The sequence below is a fragment of the Rhineura floridana genome, chromosome 4 (assembly GCF_030035675.1).
Source record: "Rhineura floridana isolate rRhiFlo1 chromosome 4, rRhiFlo1.hap2, whole genome shotgun sequence".
NCBI lineage: Eukaryota > Metazoa > Chordata > Lepidosauria > Squamata > Rhineuridae > Rhineura > Rhineura floridana.
In genome coordinates, this window is record NC_084483.1 from 11456571 (window position 1) to 11476496 (window position 19926).

The window sequence follows — 19926 nt, forward strand, 5'->3', positions numbered from 1 at the left end:
AGTTACTTGCTTTTGTTTTATTGATAATTTTAAATATTTTATAGATATCTTAGAGGCTTTTTATAATCAAGCAGTATATAAATTTTGTTCAATAAAAATATGTGTGTGTGCGCATTTGTACATGCATATATATATATATATGCACCTGTTACCAAATTCTTCCAAGCTAGACAGGAAGTGGATTGGACTGTGAAAGACAAACCCAAAGTGTGCTTGCATTTTGACAAATTTGTAGGGCAGTACAATAACTGAGAGAGGAGGTCAGGTCTCCTGCTCCTCTGATGCATTCACTATAGCTGCCCAATTTCCCTGCTTTTTAAAGTTTGATAGAAATATCTGTGGGCTATAGGTACATTCTTAAACTGCAAGGCTTTTTTTTGCCTATTAGTGAATTATTTGCTAACAGCTGTCAGTAAGCTATTATTTGTGGGCTATAGGTACAAGGTTTTTTGCCTATTAGTGAATTTCTCTGCTTTTTAATCCGGGAGGTAAGAAATGGGATCCTGTACAAGTTTGCTGAGAATGGATTGATCATTTGCAAGCTTATTGAGTTCAATAGGATTTACTCCCATGCAATCTTACTTAGGATAGGTAAAACTGACCATAGTGGAGGAGCGCCGCGGAGAAACGGCCTGTCAGCGGCGGGAAAACGCGGATGATGACTGGGGCCGGAGAGGCCGTGGGAGGTGCCAGACCGGTGGCAGTTAGAAGGTGCTGTGGGGGGGTGGCTGGCATTTGGGTGTGGCCTGTCTCCCCGCCCGGGTGCAGGACAGTGGGCCCAGTGATAGTGGGGGTGCTGTGGGATGAGTTGAGGTGTGGGCGTGGCCCTGGGCCATTGAGGGTGATCTTGTGAAGGCATTTTGGCTTGGCGGGCCTGGACCTGCGCCTCCCAGCAGCAGTGGTTGATCTGCCGCCGGATTGCTATTGCCTGCCGGCCCTCTGGGGCTTGTGTGAAGGGAAGTTGAGGGAAGGAGAGCCGCTGGTGCGCTCGACTGGAGCGCCTGGTGGAATGGAGTTGGGAGGGGAGGGGTTAATAACAGTTTTAGAATTCTGTGTGGGCCGTTAGGGCTGGGTGATTTTGTTGAGGCCTGGACAGGAGGGGGCTATGTGCATAGCAGAGAGAGTTCCGGTGGGGAGGGTGGGAGGCCACGACATTCAGAGGCTAGGTGGCAGATGCCGGAAAGGTGCTAGGGGCAGGCCAGGCCAGTTTCGGAGAACAAGAGATAGATGCATAATATCCATCCCCTGTTCCAGGCCTGCTCATGACCCGAAGATAACTGGGGGATGTACAGCTCCAACCAATCTTCGACTGCTGTTGTGTAATGCCAGGTCTGTGGTACAGAAAACATCTCTCATCCATGACATGATCATGGATGAGAACGCAGACCTGATATGCATTACGGAGACATGGCTGGACGAGGTCTCAGCTCCTGTGCTTGGGGCCATGTGTCCAGCCGGTTTCCAGTACGCGCAGCAGCCGAGGATTGGTAGGCGGAGAGGGGGAGGGGGAGTTATCTATCGGGGGTCCTTGATTTTTGCCAGACCCCCTCTCCACGAGACCAAGTTTGTTGATTGCATGTACTGGAGGTTGGGCCCTAAGGGCAGTTTAGGGATTCTTCTTGTGTACCGCCCACCCCGCTGCACAGCTGACTTCCTGACCGAGGTGCTGGGGGTCATCTCGGCTGTGCGGGTTCTTTCCCCCAACCTTTTGGTTCTGGGGGATTTTAACCTGCATGCCGAGACGGATATCATAGGAGCCCCTCGGGATTTCATGGAAACCATGACTTCCTGGGAACTGCACCTTAGTAATTGTGGGCCCACCCATGTAGCTGGTCATGCTCTCGACCTTGTATTTGTCTCTGGAGGGGGTGGCAGTGCTCTGAAAATGGGGGCTATTTCTTCGAACCCTGTGTCATGGTCAGATCACTATCTAGTGAAAATGGACCTCTTATTGCCACACACCCTCCGCAGGGGACAGGGACCGATTCGGATGGTCCGCCCCAGACACCTGATGGAGCCAATTGGATTCCTGAATGTGCTGGGAGATTTGGAGCTGTCTGAAGGCCGCCCGGTCGAAACCTTGGTGACAGAGTGGAATAGGGAGCTCACCGGGGCAATAGACCGGGTGGCTCCGAAACGTCCTCTCCCCCTGAATAGAACTCAGACCGCACCATGGTATACACCACTGTTGCGGGGTTTGAGGCAGGAGGTGAGATGGCTAGAACGCCGGTGGCGGAAGTCTCGCTCCGAGGACGATCGGACACTGGTTAGAGCAGCAATAGCAGCCTACTAAGTGGCAACAAAGGCAGCAAAGAAGGGCTTCTTTGCTGCCTCTATTGCATCCACAGAATGTTGTCCCAGGAGATTGTTCCAAGTGGTCCGAAGCCTGGTCGGTCCAGCTGCCCAGGAACCCATGGAGCACTCTAAAGCCTCCTGTGACGCATTTGCAAAACATTTTGCTGATAAAATCGATCACCTGAAGAGCGTAATTCCGCACGCCATGGACACAGGAAGCGGGCCAGAGGCGATCAGTTGCGATCTGGTCTGGTGGGATCGGTTTCAGCCTCTTCCCTCTGAGGAAGTGGACAAGGTGCTCTCTACTGTGAGACCGACCACTTGTTTGTTTGACCCTTGCCCCACGTGGCTCATTGTGGGCTGCAAAGAGAGACTGAGCGAAGGGATCATGGCGGTGGTAAATGCTTCCTTGGAAGAGGGTGCATTGCCATCCGCCCTCAAGGAGGCGGTAATAAAGCCCATCTTGAAAAAACCCTCCTTGGATCCCCAAGATTTAAACAACTTTCGCCCAGTCTCCAATTTACCATTCTTGGGCAAGGTGATCGAACGTGTGGTGGCCAAACAGCTACAGACACACTTGGAGGAAACAGATTACTTAGATCCATTCCAATCGGGCTTCAGGACTGGATATGGAACTGAAACAGCCTTGGTCGCTCTGGTGGATGATTTAAGGAGGGCGTTGGATAGGGGAGAAAACTCCTTCCTCGTCCTCCTGGATCTCTCAGCGGCTTTTGATACCATTGACCACGGTATCCTCCTGGATCGCCTGGAGGGAATGGGAATTGGGGGCACTGTTTTACAGTGGTTCCGTTCCTATCTCTCTGACAGGCACCAGAGGGTGGCATTGGGAGAGGAGGTTTCAGACCCTTGGCCTCTCAATTGTGGTGTGCCACAGGGTTCTATCCTCTCTCCCATGCTGTTTAACATCTATGTAAAGCCGCTGGGAGCTATCATCAGGAGATTTGGGTTGCAGTGTCACCAATATGCGGATGACACTCAGCTCTATCTCTCATTTAAGTTCTCACCGGAGTTGGCTGTGGAGACTATTTCCAAGTGCCTGGAGTCTGTAAGTGAATGGATGGGAGGAAACAGGCTGAAACTGAACCCTAACAAGACCGAGGTACTGCTTGTGGGAGATAAGAGAAGGATAGGAGATATTGACCTGATGCTGAACGGGGTTAGATTGCCCCTGAAGGACCAGGTTCGCAGCCTCGGGGTCATTCTTGACTCCCAGCTGTCCATGGAGGCTCAGGTATCAGTGGTGAGCCGGGCAGCTTGGTATCAATTACGTCTGATACAGAGGCTGTGACCCTACCTTCCGGTCCATCTGCTCCCACGGATGGTGCATGCCCTGGTCTCCTCTCGCTTAGACTACTGTAATGCGCTCTACGTGGGGCTACCCTTGAAGATGGTCCGGAAATTACAACTGGTACAGAATGCGGCGGCACGGTTGATTAAAAACAGCCGCCGCCGGGATCATATCACCCCAGTGCTGGAAGATCTGCACTGGCTACCAGTTGTGTACCGAGCCCAATTCAAGGTGTTGGTGTTAACCTTTAAAGCCCTATACGGTGTCGGTCCAGTTTATCTAAAGGAGCGCCTCCAGCATCACCAAATATGCCGCCTGACGAGATCTGCCTCACAAGACCTTCTCTCGGTCCCACCAGTTAAGACAGCTAGGCTGGTGCGGACCAGAGAGAGGGCATTCTCAGTTGTGGCCCCCACCCTCTGGAACTCTCTGCCATACGACCTTCGCCATGCCCCCTCCCTGGTAGGTTTCCGCCAAGGATTGAAAACTTGGTTGTTTCAGCGGGCATACAAGTCTCCTAGATAATTTTAGTTTACAGTGTATAGATGTAGGTTGGTGGATTATAATTGTTTTATATGTTAAAACTGTATTATATGTTGTATTTTTAATTATGTACGCCGCCTAGAGTGGCCGTTCATTCGGCCAGATAGGCGGCCTAAAAATAAAATTTTATTATTATTATTATGGGAGTGGAAGAAGGAGGGAGGAAGGAGGGGATTGGAAGGGGAGGGGGAAGGAGGGGATTGGAAGGGGAGGGGTGAAGGAAGGGGGAGGGGGCAAAAGAGAGGTGATGGAAGGGAGGAGGGGGGACTGCAGGTTTGATCATTTGCATGCTTATTGAGTTCAGTGGGATTTACACCCATGCAATCATACTTAAGATACGTAACACTGACCATGGGGGAGGTGAGGGGATTGGAAGGTGATGGGGAAGGGAAGGGAAGGGTGAAGGAAGAGGAAGGGAAGGAGCGAGGAGGAGGGGAGGGCAGATTTGTTTTTGAGTTCAGCAGGATTTACTCCTGTGCAATCATGCTTGGGATAGGTGAAATTGACCTGCGGGAGGGGTAGGGAGGAAGGGGGAGGAGAGGAGATTGGATGGGTGGGCACTGGGCAGAGGGGAAGCCCCTTTCCTAAAAGAAAGCACTGGGAACAGTATCATTGTTTTTCAGCGTTCCCCCCACCTTTTTATTCTACAGCAGGCACAAGCCTGATTTGACTACAGTGATGCATGCCTTAGTTGCATCCCGTTTAGATTACTGTAATGCGCTCTACGTGGGGCTGCCTTTGAAGACTGCTCGGAAACTTAAACTGGTACAAAGAGCTGCAGCCAGAGTGCTAACTGGAGGTGGTTACAGGGACCATACAACCCCTGGCTGCCAGTTTGTTTCCGGTCACAATTCAAAGTGCTGGTTTTGACCTATAAAGCTCTATACGGCCTAGGTCCAGGCTATTTGTCAGACCGTATCTCCCCATATGAGCCTGCCCGGGTGTTGAGATCCTCAGGAGAGGCCCTTCTCTCAGTCCCAACACCTTCGCAAGCACGATTGGTGGGGACGCGAGATAGGGCCTTCTCGGTAGCTGCCCCCAGGTTCTGGAACTCTCTTCCTAGGGCAGCACGAATGGCCCCTTCCTTGCTATCCTTCCGGCAAATACTTTTTTATTCCGACAGGCTTTTGGACTAGAAGATGTTTAAGATAGGGCCTCAGAAGGTCTGTTGTATTGTTCTATGGTCCTATTCTTAATGTTTTAAATTGTCTTAGTATCTTATACACTTTCATGGTTTTAATGTTACAAATAGTTTAATTCTATTTTAATTGTATATTTTTCTATGTTTTTTACCTATGTGTAGTTTTTATTTGTAAGCCGCTCTGAGTTCCAGTTTTGGAAAAAGGGTGGGGTAAAAATAAAGAGTAATAATAATAAAATAATAATGTAGCCTCCCACCCAAATTTAAACCAAAGCTGTCACTAGCCACATCCACACCAGACCTTTATTTCACTTTAGACAGTCATGGCTTCTCCCAAAGAGGAAGTGTAGCTAGTGAAGGGTTCTGACAGTTGCTAGGAGATGCCCTGTTCCACTCATAAAGTTTCAATCAGAATGGCTGACTGTTAAACCACTCTGGCCACTGGAGCTCTGTCAGGGGAATAGGAATCTCCTCTCAGCACACTTCACAAACTACACTTCCCAGGATTCTTTGGGGGAAGCCATGGCTGTCTAAAGTGAAATAAAGGTCTGGTGTGGGTGTGGCCCCTGATTAGGCAAGCCCAGCAGCTGTGAGTCTGGCTTTTAGAACACTGACAGCTGGTTCTTACTGAGCATGCCTGACATTATCATAGAGTTCAATGCTAAATTTCTTAAATTAATTAAAAATCAGTCAGGGATTTTTTTTTAACTTTTCGACTGCAGAAGATGAAGATCAGAGTATGGGGCAAGGTCAGTAATAGGATTACAGGTACTCTGTGAACATGGCTGATTTTTAATTAATTTCAACAAATTAGGAGAACTCTGAGATAAAAAAGTCCAAAAAGGGTCTGCTTTTTCTCTCTCTCTTTTTACACTTTGAGCTCTCGATTCTCTCTGACTGTTTTGTGTATAGCCATGAAAATTTACAGCGTTATTAAGCAAGCGTTTCTGAGTTCAGGATTATAAGTTTTCTAAGGTTTTGTTTTGAAATGAGCTTATGGGAAGCATCAAAATGGGAAGGGGAGTATTTTCAATTTAACATCGCAGAATGCCAAAATCCATTCTGACTATAGTATACAGCCACTCTTGTGGCTGTATAATATGCTTAAAAAATTTAAACGGAATATAGGGGCAAAATGTTTCCCAGTTTACCAAAAAGCTCGGCCTAGATCTGCCCTTGGAGTCTGGGGTGAGGGTGCCGATTGCACGATTTGCCTAGAGCTAGTCTAGGGCCACCTTTGTTCTTATGTCACAGTGGGAGCAATTGTGGGCAATTTACTGTGACGTCCCTGGATTGTTCAACACGTTACATTTTTAGTGTGGATGTGCTATGCCTATGATAAAAAATGTAACATGGCAGGAATGCAAGCACATTTTTAGAGAGACATGCCGGGAGCCAGCAGAAGGTTGGGTGTGATATGCATACATCTTTAAATAAGCATGTTTGTCTCCCATTATGTGTGAAGCAGCTCTCACGGGGTGCACATTTCTTATGCAGTATATGTGATATACATTAGTAGGGTCACAAATACTGAAGTCCAGGCGTTTATGTGCCAAAAAGTTCTTGCTTAAAATAGAAGTTCCCTAGACAAATGCATTTTACCCCTGAGTCTATCTGATGCACAAAAGCAGAAACACAGCAAATTAAATAAAGAATGAAATCTTAAAAGCACAGATGTTTCAAATAAGACGATTACGCCATATTTTAAATGATTGCTGAACCTTTCAGAACAGAATCCAAGGTGATGGTAATTGAGCCCTTCCCCTAACCCAGTGAATCCTGGGAGGTCCAGCTAGCTTTGCTGTTTGTGGTTCAACGAAGCCAGACAGCCTCTTAGCCTATGCTTCTATGTCCTGACGCTTCACTGTCATTCCTGACATCTTTTTAAGAAAAACGTTCCTACCAGACACACACCCCACCCCAATCAGATGGAAGAGATTGGTGTGGGGGCAGTCAAATGCTGGGCAACAGAGAGAATGCAGGCAAGCAGCTGGCCCAAATGCAAGCTTCCATCCCTCAGCCCAATCGCAGGTTCCCATATGCTGCCACAGTGAGTGATCATCATTATGCTGAGGTCATCTCTGCCCCTGGGCTAAGTTTGTGAAAACAAATGGCTGTGGAAAAAATGGAGCAGGGTGGGGGCGGAGAGAGGTCTTCTTACGAGTTATTTTGTCTTACTGCCCTGCCAAGACTACAAAGGGAGAACTAGTGCAAGCAGAAATATTTCTTAAAGAGAAAAATGCCACAGGACTGGTTCCATTAAATAAATTACAGATCAGAGCTGCAGTTCATAGAGGGTATTTACTGATCCACGGCAGTCAGGCTGTTTGCGTACGCCCAACTCTTAGGAAGAAGTACCCATTTCAAGATGGCGTGCTTTAATTGATACTTGCAGAAGAGGAGGCTTCTGTTTAGCTAGCCATTTCTTAGCTAAGGCTCTGTATTACCTTCTTATAATTCACTTGTCTTCTGATCACAGGGGGGAAAAGTCACAATTTAATCCTCTTTGTCCCTTGAGCATGTAATGGATTGTATGTAGGGGATGTGGGATGACGATGATGATGCAACAGTTATTTTATTACATTTTTAGCTCATCCTTTTTCCATGATGGAACTCAAAATGGCATCCAGGGGGGTTTCTAGGTGCTCTCCATCCCGGGCAGTGAGTTGACCCAGTCCTACTTAGCTTCCACAAGGTGGCTACATAATGTGCTCTTGCAAAATTCAAGGTGCTGATATCAGTCTTTACAAACTTAGATGGCTTGGGGAAGTAATGGCCTATGTGGCGCTATTACATCTCATATTAATAAATGATAAAAGATTCAGGAGCAGCTGGGTAGTGCCATGGAACACTCCCAATGCTCACATCACTGCATCTTATCAGGACTGGGCTGGGTGAACGTGAGATCAGAACTACATGGTACACGGGTGGAGTCAATCTGGCGCTCCTGCTGGTGTGCCTGCACAGTCTCATTCTCGCTGCCGCCCTCGATCTGCCCCATCCAGGCAAGCTGTAGTGAAACTGGCGTCAGGAAAATAATACCAGAGCTCTGCCCCATCACACAAGTTTCTACTGGTTTGGAACCAGCTTATCTAAAAGACCACCTTCAGCTACTCATTTAGTAAGATCAACTAGAGAAGTTTTGTTTGAGTGCCCACAAATACAGTCTATTAGACTGGCAAGCACAAGAGATAAGGCCTTCTCAGTGGTAATCTTCCAATTGCGGAATTCCCTTCCTGTTGATCTATGGAAGGCTCTTTCAGCACAGGCTTTTAAACATGGTTTGAAGACACATTTGTTCCATCTGTTGGCCATTTTTTTTATGCTCTTGATTTCTGACCTGGTGTTCCCTTTTGATTCTGGATTCTTGCATTTTTTTACCATACAAATCTATCTCAGTTGGAGACTGGAATTGCAGTTTGTTCAGCCAGACCGGAGCTACAGTATGTAATTCTGTTTAATAGTGAGCTTTGGGCACTTTCGGGTAGCCTGTTATTGAGCATTCATCCTAATTTCTTTGCAAGGAGATTAGATGACATTGGCTATTTAATAAGCATTCGTCGTGATTTGTTTGTGGGGAGGTGAGATGACATTGCATCAAAGCAAGTGTTGTCCCACACTTTCCAGTGCATTTTCCCATCACTTTATTCATCACATGAAGTCCAGTCTTTTGGGGAACTGGACCTGCTGTGCAAGACCTCCCAATCCACCATTGTTGTTGTTGTTGTTGTTGTTGTTGTTTATTACATTCGTATACTGCCCCATAGGCGAAGCTCTCTGGGTGGTTTACAACAATTAAAAACAAATATACAAATATACAAATTTAAAAACGCTTTAAAAAAATAATTTGGGGGAGATTCTTGCCTGGCCAGCTCTGCACCTTGAACACAAGCCCATCTGTCTGTTCAAGAACACGAAGGACAGTCTAGCTGCAAAAGTGGGTAGCTCTCTTCCCTCCACCCTCAAAGGCAGCACTCTTCCTCGTCCATTTCAACCAGGGGCTGATGGTGAGGCTCCCCTTCAGAGCCTTCCTCTGCAGCCACCTCCTGTGGGGCAGCTGCCTGAAGCAGGGCCACTTTGTAGGAGACTGAAGAGGGCCCAGTTCCACAGAGAGAGAGGGAGGCTGTGCAACACCAGGCAGACAAACCAGCTTCCACTGCTGCCATCAACAAGGAAGGAAGCCAGAGGACCAGTGCTGTGTCATAGATGTGGGTAGTGTCAAAAGCGCACTCGTTTGTTATCACAGTGCGGGCATCAGCTGGAAGGGCAGAACTGTTGCAACCGGTAAAGTGATGATGGCCACTGTTGACAACAGTGAGGGAGATGGCAAGTGCCAGCCCCACGCAGCAGGCTCCTGAGATCAGGACATTTGCCAGGGAGATAACAACCAGGATCCAAGGCAGGCAATGGTGGGAGAAGCTCCGGGACACCAGGATCGCCAGGAAGCCGGCAACAATGCTCAAGAGCCCAGCAGCCACTGCAACGACATTAGCCACAGCATACTCTGAGGTGATGGTGTGTGCGGGCCGGGCCACATGGCGCAGGAGGGAGCCGTGGATGATGGCCCCCACCACCAAGGTCAAGTGGCCCAGGACCACCAGCGAGATGCCGCTGCGAGCTAGCCGCTGGGCTCTGCAGCCCGCCTCTACAAGGAGGGAGGGAGAGAGGCTAGTGAGGACTGCCGCACTGTGGGAGGCAAGGAAAGCCTGGGGGCGTGGCACGAAGCCCCCAAGAGGAGGAGGGGCTCCCCAGGGCAGCACTAGACTGAGGTGCAAAGGAGGGCTGGGACTGAAGACACTTGGGAATCCCCCCTCCCCCGTGGTGGCTGCCCTTGCTCGCCCCATGACCTCTCGGAGCTTGGAGTTGCTGTTCGGGGCCTGAATTTGCCGGTGTGTGATTTGAATCCCACTGATAAATAGCAACAGTCTGGAAATGCAGAGCCACCCTTAGGCACCGGGAAGCGGAGCAGTTGCCCCCGGCCCCGCGCTTTGGTAGCTCCCGTGCTTGACGATCTGCTCACCAGCCGGCTCCTCCCTCCCTGCCTGCTCGCCTTCGCCACGCCAGGCAGGGCACAGCGCTCGCTCGCTCTCTTTCTCTCCACCCAGGACAGGGGCTCGCTCGCCTGCCCACCCGCCCACCATGCCGAAGCCGCTGCCGCTCCTGCTGCGGTCAGCGAGCGGTACCACCCCGGGGATAGCGAGCTGGGCCAGCAGTTCTGGGACTGGTGCCTGAGCACCTATGGCAACTTGGCCAAGACCAAGACGGTGACCTGGAGCAAGTACCAGCGCATTGCCGAGGTGCTGCAGGGCAGGAGCCGCTGGTGACGGCGACGGCAGCAGTGGGGAGAAAGGCAAGTTCCAGTTCTGGGTGCACACCAAGGGCTTCTGCCTGGACAATGGCACTTGGGAGTCACCGGCTGCGGCGGCGAAGATGGGCCAAGTGGTGGTCTATGTGCCGGTGAAAACGGGAATGGGGGCAGATGGCCTGTCAGAGCCCGAGGGCATCGCTCTCAAGCACGTCGCTGTGGTGGAAGATTTCTTTGACATCATCTACTCAATGCATGTGGAGAGTTCGGTGGAGCCAGGCAAAGCACCCAAACATGCTGGGCAGAAGAAGACCTACCGGGTGATTGCTGAGACCTATGCCTTTCTTCCAAGAGAAGCTGTGACCAGGTTCCTGATGAGCTGCACCAAATGCCAGAAAAGGATGCATTTCAGTTCCAATGGCGTGGAGCCCAAAGGTAGGACTGAGAATGGCCTCTGTCTGAAGCCCAGGAGAGCTGCTGCCAGATGTTGTGGACAATACTGAGCTAGATGGTCTAACTGTCTTAATTGCCAAGAGGTGTAATGTGGCCTGCTAAAGAATGAAATGTTATACTTATAGTATTGAAAATGTTTTTGTGTTTGCTGTGACATTTGTTATTGTTTTACTACTGCTGTTGTATTTTATTATGAAATTGTTTTTGCAATTGTTTGCTTTTGTTGTAAGCTACTTTGAGCACAATTTCTTTTTTTTTTCTTTTTTTGTAAGTTGCTTTGAGTTCCATTTTGGGGGGAAAAGCGACTAATAAATATTATTATTATTATTATTATTATTATTATTATTATTAATAATAATAATAATAATAATAATAATAATAATAATAATAGAGAGAGAGAGAAGCCAAAAATTGGCTGCATATCTTTTAGTTCCGATTTTATGTTTTAAGATGTGCAGGCAAAAACTGTTGAAAATAACATTTATGATCGAGTTTGCTATGTAGAGATTTTAGATAGCACGTGCAGAAGTTGAGATACAAGCAAAAAACGATAGTGGTAGAGGAAAAGATGTGAATTTGTATGTCATAACTCGCACTCAGTCCATCTCCCACGGACGCTTGCCTCCTCTCCCCTCTCCCCCGCACAGTTGCACCACAGGATGAAGAATACGGAAAAGTGCACATCATGTTTTCGTACAAACAAAATAATTTAAGTTCAAAAGTTTCTGACGGAGTAAAAGCAATACGATTCGCAGAAACCGGCGACCAGTGCGGGGAGCACTTGGCGGCTTACCGAGTGAACCAAGTACATAACACTCATTCAGAGCTTGGAAAAGTTACTTTTTTGAACTACAACCCCCATCAGCCCAATCCAGTGGCCATGCTGGCTGGGGCTGATGGGAGTTGTAGTTTTAAAAAGTAACTTTTCCAAGCTCTGCACTCATGGACAGGAGCAGCAAGTCTCTGCCATTTATTAGAATCGGCGATTTCGCAAAATACGCACCGCCCGACAGACGAGTACTCTGCTGCCTGTTGATCATCACTTTTTAGATAGAGGTTTGCGACCGACCTGGGAACATTATCTTGATACGTGGGGGTCATCAAGGTCTGCGCCTGATGGACAGCGTTGCCATGTAGGCTGAGTCAAACCATGTGTTGGAACTACATAATCAGAAGATGTCCTGTAGCTGAGAGAGTATTTCACGACAGCCGGTCCGTCGGAGGATGTAATGTGCGATCCTCCACAGTTGAGAGTGACCGTGTTCTGTGTGGTGTCATTTATGTTAGTAAGAAACGATTCATGTAGTGTAGCATGAAAATAGTGTATCTAGTACTGTTCACGTTGAGAAAAAAAATAGTGCCAAGACAACAGAGGCGTGAATTTGATTATAAATAATTGTAAATATTATAATTACATATATTCGTAAATAAAATATCTCTCTCTCTTGCTCTCTCTGTCTCTAAATATATATATATAGAGAGAGAGAATGTGGGGGGCCCCAACTATGCTTTTGCCACGGGCCCTGCACATGTTAAGGGCGGGCCTGTGGAAATGCCCTCAGTTCTCAACTTGGGAGTATTTTTGCCTCTTACACACAGAATGAGAAACCACTAGTCTGCCAAATCAAGGGAAGCCCTTGAGTATTACAGGCAACTCCTCCACTAAATAATTTCACATATATAAACCTCCATCCAATGTCTTTACTGATGGCAATATACTTATTGGTGCAGAAAATGTTGACAGTATACTTAAATGTTTAGATGAGATAAAACTTGGAGGGACTGCAAATGCTTTAGAGAATAAGCTAAAAGTTCAAAGTGGTGATCAATAAACCAATGTGCTGGGCAAACAGCAACAAAATCAACCACAACAAGGAAAAACAAACTGCTGCACACGAGAAAATAGTATCCAATCCACAAATATAGAATGGCAGATAAATGGCTAAGTATGTGGAATTATATACAAGTATTTAGAGGTTATGCTGTGGCATAAAAGGCAAATAAAAATTCAATTTGGCTAGCAGAACACTGCAAGCAAGGCTGAGGAAGTATGTTCAGTCACTGTCCTTGGAAAGTTTTCAAGAAACTTCTGATGCAAACAGCTGACACTTTCTTTTGTGTATGATTTGTATGGTGTTTTTTTTAAAAAAAGGTTTAGGTTGTATTTTGATTAATTTTCTTTTTATCATCAGCTGCTTTATACAATACTCTGTCAGAAAGCCAGAATATAAATAAATACATTGTAATATTGTGGTTCATAGCAAATAGCAGGGCTGGGTAACTCATGATGTACCTCTAACTCTCAGATCCTGAAGACAACTATTTATCCCAACCAGAGCTTAGAAAAGTTACTTTTTTAAACTACAACTCCCATCAGCCGCAGCCAGCATGGCCACTGGATTGGGCTGATAGGAGCTGTAGTTCAAAAAAGTAACTTTTCCAAGCTCTGGTCCCAACTAGATGTCCCAGGAAAGCATACAAATAAAGCACAATGGACATAATCACCACCACCCTCTTCTTTGGCACCTGGCACTCAGTGGAATGCCGCTACTGAAACATGGGTATTTTCATTCTGGCATCAATGCCTAATAGCAATTAATAGACCAGTCCTCCAAGAAGTTGAACCAAAGACGTTTGCGCTCTGTTGAAAACAAGACACAGAATAAGATGAGAACTGGCAACCATCCATTCTGAGGGGGGGGGGAAACCCTCACAGCTCATCAGCCACTGAACTGAATTTCAGTTTTCCTCCAAAGGGGTTCACCAGGTGGAGTGGAGCTGCTGTGCTAGCTTCCCAATAGGTGGGTCACTGTTGCTTACTGGGAGGCAAAGGAGGAGAGATAAGGCATCTGGGAGGTTAGCGCAATGCAAATGCACTAGTGGAGCCAATCTGGTGCTCCTGCTAGTGTGTTTGCACCGCACTGACCTCCCTACCACCTTGCCCCCTCTCCCTTCCCAACAGCAGCCTACCTTCAGGGAAGCTATCATAGTGACTCCACCCCACCCAGTGAGCCACTTCTGATCTTACTAATTAACCATGCATTTAGGGTTGCCAGGTCTCCAGTTTTCACCCGGAGACTCTGGTTTTTGGGGGTCCTCTCTGGGTCTCCGGGTGAGTCACCTTAATCTATGGACCCTTGGCTTTCATTTTTTTAAAAAAATTAAGTTTCTAGGTGGTATGGTTCAAAAGACCTAAACCAAAATGTCAGCCCCCCCAACTTCTGTTAGTACTGGCTGCTCTAATCCCCGAGCTTTCAGGTTTTTAGCCAATAAATGAGTTCAGGGTTGTGATTGACAAGATTTGTTGACCCCCAAGCAATACCTAAACCCCATTTCAAGTTCTGAGAACAGTTTCCTTTTCCTGCTTGTCTCACATCAGGAATTCAGTAAATATATAGCTTTCAGCAGCATAAAGAGTACTTTCTCTGTACAGGATTGGGATTTGCTTCTGAGTAAACATGCATAGGATTGCACTACAACAGATCATAGCAGGATCTAGGTGGGCATACACAATAAACAATTTTAGTTATAGCATGGTGATTTCTATAACCTTGGCTGACTGCGTGCCAGGAATTTTAGTTTTGGTTAGGAACCCTGACTGGTTGTGGGATGCTGAGTTTTCTGTCTTACTCACAGGAATCTTGTTGTGGTTGGTATGGTATTGCATTTAGAAAATCATCACTATCTTTTTCTTTTTCTATTTGCATTTCATTTACCTCTGACCTTACTCCCTTTCATCCATAGAAGCAACAACAGTAGTTCCATGTGGTCAGCTCAACTCCCTTAAACCCACTGATGATGCACCTTGTTATTTACATGACAGTTTGTTTCTTGCCCAATAGCGGTAAAAAATAATTCACATACTGGGAAGTGTGCTTATGTATATTGTTGCAGAGGATCCCTAGTCAAGCCTTACCAACAGCACAATCCTAACAAAATCTACTCAGAAGTAAGTCCTGTTGAGTTTTATGGTGCTTAGTCCGTTAGTGTGTCTAGAATTAGATCCTTCAGGGCATCCATCTTTAGTCCTGTGTGCTCCCATCAAACATCTCCACAACACTAGGCTCCTTTCTTTCTACAATGGCCTTCTGGTGACTGGCCTGGCCTGAGGGCACTTAAACCCTTCTTGCCAGAAGCAAGTAGACTAGATTTAATGTTCCTTACCCAGGCTCTCTAAGCAGGTGAGAAGGAATGATCCCATCACTTCAGCTGGATCTGGAAACACCCTGATTTAACTAAGATTTCTATCTTACTTTCCAGTCAGAGATTTTTCTTTGTTTGAGTGATATGCTCCAAGCAACTGTGGTTGATGCTTAATGTATCATGCTTAATAACATCACTAGGGTCCACCCCTATAACTCACTAGGGCCCACCCCCATTACATCCCTGAGACCCACCTCTGAAATGCTTTTGTCCTGAATACTATTGCTTTGTAGTATGAACCCAACAACCACATGACTACATGTGCAAGTTCTAATGATGAAATGGAACACAGGACATTGCATTACCCTAAGGCAAACCATTGGTCATCTAGCTTACTATTGCCTACACCAATTGGTAGCAGCTCACCAAGCTTTCAAACAGAAGCCTTCTCCAACTCTACCTGGATATGCCAATAATTGAACTTGGGCCCTTCCACATAAAAAGCATATGCTTTGCCACTGAGCTCTGATCTATCCAGCCCTATTATCCAAAACCCAATTTATTCTATCTCATGGTGTCCTATACATTATTACAGCTATGTAACCTCTGTATAATTTGTTGCTTTCACAATGTTTTGAGCAGAACATTCAGGTATGAAGCTGAACTATGCACAATACAATGCTATCCAGCACATAGAAACTTTAAAGTTACCTTTTACCTAAATGCTGAAGTCTGATACTTTTGTAATACAATCTGTGAAATACAAATAAAGCCCTGGTACTGCAAGTGAACCACACACAAAGAGGGAACAAACAGTATAGAATGTCTTCGCTCTTTTGTGCAATGAAAATCTAGGGTTTCAAGATATATACTGCCCTCTCTCCTATCTGTACCATCAGTGTGAGATATAATGCAATGGGTATCTTTTTTCCTCTCCTCCCACCTTTTTTTTCTTTTTAAAAGTCAGCGCATGAGAAAGAATTAGTAAACCATTTCACATTGTTATTCTGAATGTGAAAAACAACATCTCAAAGAATTAAAAGATTGAAATCTAATTAATGAACGGTCACTTTTTAAGAAACCTGTCCAGACATATTCTTTCCCATGTTTCTCAATGATCTAAGAGCACTTCAGAGACCTTAAGTATCCCGTCACTGTGAAATATCTGGAAAGTAGACAGTCTGATTAATATCTGATTAAATGGATCCTATTCCTTTTAGAAGCAATATATCAAAATGATCATTACACATATTCATTTTAATCTATTTTTGGTAATATTTTCTGTTTGAGAAACAGGGAACCAAATCTAAAGCAATAATGATTTCTATGTGTCTGCTCTGTGTTTGAGCAATGAGAAACATTTTGTATGTTTCAGAGTAAACGCTGTATGCTTAGAAGTAGCATGATAGTTGTCACCCTGTGAATTTTTCAAAACTCCACAACTGTAGGGATCAATAGGCCTACTGGAATGTTGATGACTCTCCTAATACAATCAGAACAGGAGGAGGAAACAGTTTCACCTCAACTCCAGATTTGAAACTAAAGCTAATTTGTGACCATAGGAACCATCTCATGGAGAGTTTGGTGTCAGGGTACCTTTATAGTCTGGAAAAAACCATCATAAATATGAAATATTAATTCTCCAATTCTGCCAAGTTGTAGACTTCCACTAGTTGAAACTTTTCAAAGCCCAGCAAGAGGGAAGTAAGGTGGGACATTCTTCCTCTCTGGCTGGCTGTCCTGGGTCTGGACAGATGTCTGAGTGTGACCAGAGAGGGGGCATGGCATCCATGGAATATAGAGCTGGATCCCAGGAGGTGTGATAAAGGGGAAATTATCTGAAAGGTTGGGGGAATGGTAGAACTTGGCCTTTTTGATGAGTAAAAGTTGGAACTCTGCTTCCTCAGCCCAGCAAATTTGCCAGGCATTTATCTGATAATCAATAAAAGCTACATGGCAATGAAGCTTTTGTTATCCTCCCCAGCAACATCTCTGCCCACCATCAGCAAAGCTCTCGGTTCCGGCTGCCTTCAGCTACACCTCACCAGCTCTCCAGTCTGTGCCACTCCCACTCCCATCTTGAAACCCTTATCACTTCACCTCACCCACTACTTCTGGATCCTTCTCGGTTTTTAACCACATTTCGTTTGTCCAGCCTTCCAGCATTTCATTCGCATCCACTTCTATGAAAGTGCTTTTTTTGCGTTTGAAGACTGTTTCCAGATTGCTGGGGAGAGGAGGACATAATTCTGACTTGTGAGTCTTTTAGCTTGAAAGCTTCATTTAACAATCCATGCTTTACAGATGGCTAAAACAAGCCGCACCTGGACAGGGTGAGGTGGGAGTCACTACATGTATACAGCTGTAGATGCAAAGGCTTCCCTGCCACAGATGCATTCACTGTACACACAAACACCAGAGGATGGGGCAAGCCAGAGTGCACAATGTTCCCTTGGCAGGGCTAGTCAGTCTGGCTCCACTTGATACCAAGTGTAAGTAATACTAAAGGAGGCTTTTGAGTGTCCTGCTGCTGGACCAGCAGGGCTGGCCCTAGGCATGCCGGGGCCCTTGGGCAAAAGCCTGCCCCAGGCCCCAGCGCTCCCCTTCTGAGACTCACACACAGCGAGAGCTTCGAGGCTCTGCCATTCCCTTCCTTAACTTACCTTGATCTGCGGTTGCGTACGCAGCGGTGCCCTTAAGAAAGATGGCGGGTGAGATTTTCCTAAGGGGCTGAAGCCTCTGCCGCCATCTTTGTTCATGGCAGGGATGCGAGCGCACAGCACGCAGGCATGCCATCAGCCAAGATGGCGGCAGAGGCTTCAGCCCCTTAGGAAAACCTCAGCCGTCATCTTTCTTAAGGGCACCGCTGCGTGCGCAACCGCAGAACAAGGTAAGTTAAGGAAGGGAATGGCGGAGCCCCGAAGCTCTCACCCTGTGATCCGCAGCAGCGATCCTGCCGTGAATCACAGAAGGGGAGCAGAGGGGGCCCCCCAGGGGCTCCTGTAGCCTCAGGGGGCCTTGGGCCAGTGCCCCACCTGGCCACCCCTTGGAACCAGCCCTGTGGACCAGTAAAGCTCTTCTTCGACATATAGATAGCAGCCATAGCTGGTAGCACCCTTTTGCCAGATTAACCTATTTTGCCAGCTTTGGCCACTTTGAGAGAGAGATGACATGGTCTGTGTAACAGCCAAGATAGACTACTGTAACACGCTGTATATGGGGCCACCTTTGAAGACTGTTTGGAACCTTCAGGTGGTTCAAAATGTGGCTGCCAGTTTCATAACAGAATTGAGCAGATGGGAGAATATCATACTAGTGTTAAAACAACTCTGCAACCTCCCATTTTCTTGCTAAGAACAAAGTGCTACCTGTAAAGCCCAAAATGGCCTGGCACCTGGCTGCCTAAGGAAAAACCTCACTTAGTATAGGGACCCTCCATTCACCTCTCTAGAGCTTAATTCTGAATAAAGACGCTTAGGGTTGGACTGCAAGGCTTTCTTATTCCATAACACCACTGAAATTATTTACCACAACAGTTGGGGGAGATGATGGTTTTCTGCAAATCCTCAGTCTCTCCAGCAACATTACATGACCCTCTTGTACACATTCTGCTCATGGCAAGGTTAGTGTACACAGAGGAAATCTCTGCACCAGGAAAATCAAAATGGTTAAAAAAAAGTTGGGATTTGTTTACTTTGGTCAACCTTCTAGTTTATCAGAATACTAAAGTATCAGTATTAGAATACTAGAGATGTTTGGATGCTACATAGTGGTGGAATTATGCATTGTATATACTGATTTGCACTACTCCGATTGAATGCGATACTGTAATTGCTTCCCTCTGATTGCTGCTACTGATGTGTTTATATTTATTGACATTTCTCAATAAACAGATGAAATAATTTTTAAAAATATTTTCTTTTTCTCACAGGCATTCAGAGGGCAAAACATTTTAGCATCTTTCCTTTTATTACTCTTGTTAATTTTTAGTGGGTTGCGATATGTAACATTTTAGGGATTGTATCGTTGCTGTTCTTTTTATTTAGATTTGTTAGCCACTTTTGAATGAAAGGTCTTTTGAGGCTAAATACAAATTTAAAGAAGGAAAAGCTGCAATGATCCCATGCACTCCTAATGTGCATTTAGTTTTAATTAACATGACAATCACATTAGGAAAGGTGTAATCCAAAGGCACAGAAACTGTTAATGGGGATCAGACGACACAAAAGTCAATCACACATATCCAGTTATTAATCATTCAACCAAGACATGAAAAAAGCCTGTCTGGTTTCATAGCTAGATAGCTGCTATATGGTGTACAGGTTAGCCTATTGGACTATGGTCAGGGTGTGATGATGGATGGAGTAGGCCATTCCTGTCCTTTGGTGTATTGCTGTATCTGTCAACATACCAATGATTCCCATTTCCCAATGGCAGACCTGTCACACCGTGTATTTGTCATAATACAAATGTTCTGTCTAACAGGAAGGGGTGAGAAATATTCCCTCAGTTATCACCTTTTAATTCAACTGCCCTAGATTGAAAATGTGTGAATTGCTGATCTCCTATGAAGTCAGTAGGGGTCAAAACCTAACTGGAGGATTCCTCTTCACCTATCAATCTCCCTCCCCCACCAAGAGTCTATGGGAATCAAACTGGGTTGTCCTCTCTATGATTTTTGTTATCCATTTTCCTACAATGAAATGGCCACAACAAAAAGGGTCATCAGTGGACCCC

The 19926-nt window shown here is 46.1% G+C and overlaps 2 protein-coding genes across 2 annotated transcripts in view; both read right to left on the minus strand.

Moving 5' to 3' along the window:
- The window catches only part of FGF18 (fibroblast growth factor 18), a 208982-nt gene that overhangs the window by 87888 nt on the left and 101168 nt on the right, over positions 1 to 19926 (minus strand).
- Positions 8155 to 10132, minus strand: LOC133384578 (keratinocyte-associated protein 3-like). The gene is made up of 2 exons (XM_061626524.1): positions 9350 to 10132; positions 8155 to 8298 (listed from the first exon to the last, which is right to left on the minus strand). The coding sequence occupies exons 1-2, from the start codon at positions 10130 to 10132 to the stop codon at positions 8155 to 8157; spliced, it is 927 nt and encodes a 308-aa protein (XP_061482508.1).

Bases quoted from the DNA above. Each gene is read 5' to 3' on its own strand.
- LOC133384578 (XM_061626524.1), bottom strand. From the start codon at position 10,132: ATGGGGCGAGCAAGGGCAGCCACCACGGGGGAGGGGGGATTCCCAAGT. The intron at 8,299-9,349 runs GCAGCTGCCCCA...GTTTCACTACAG, and splicing joins ACAAAGTGGCCCTGCTTCAG to CTTGCCTGGATGGGGCAGAT.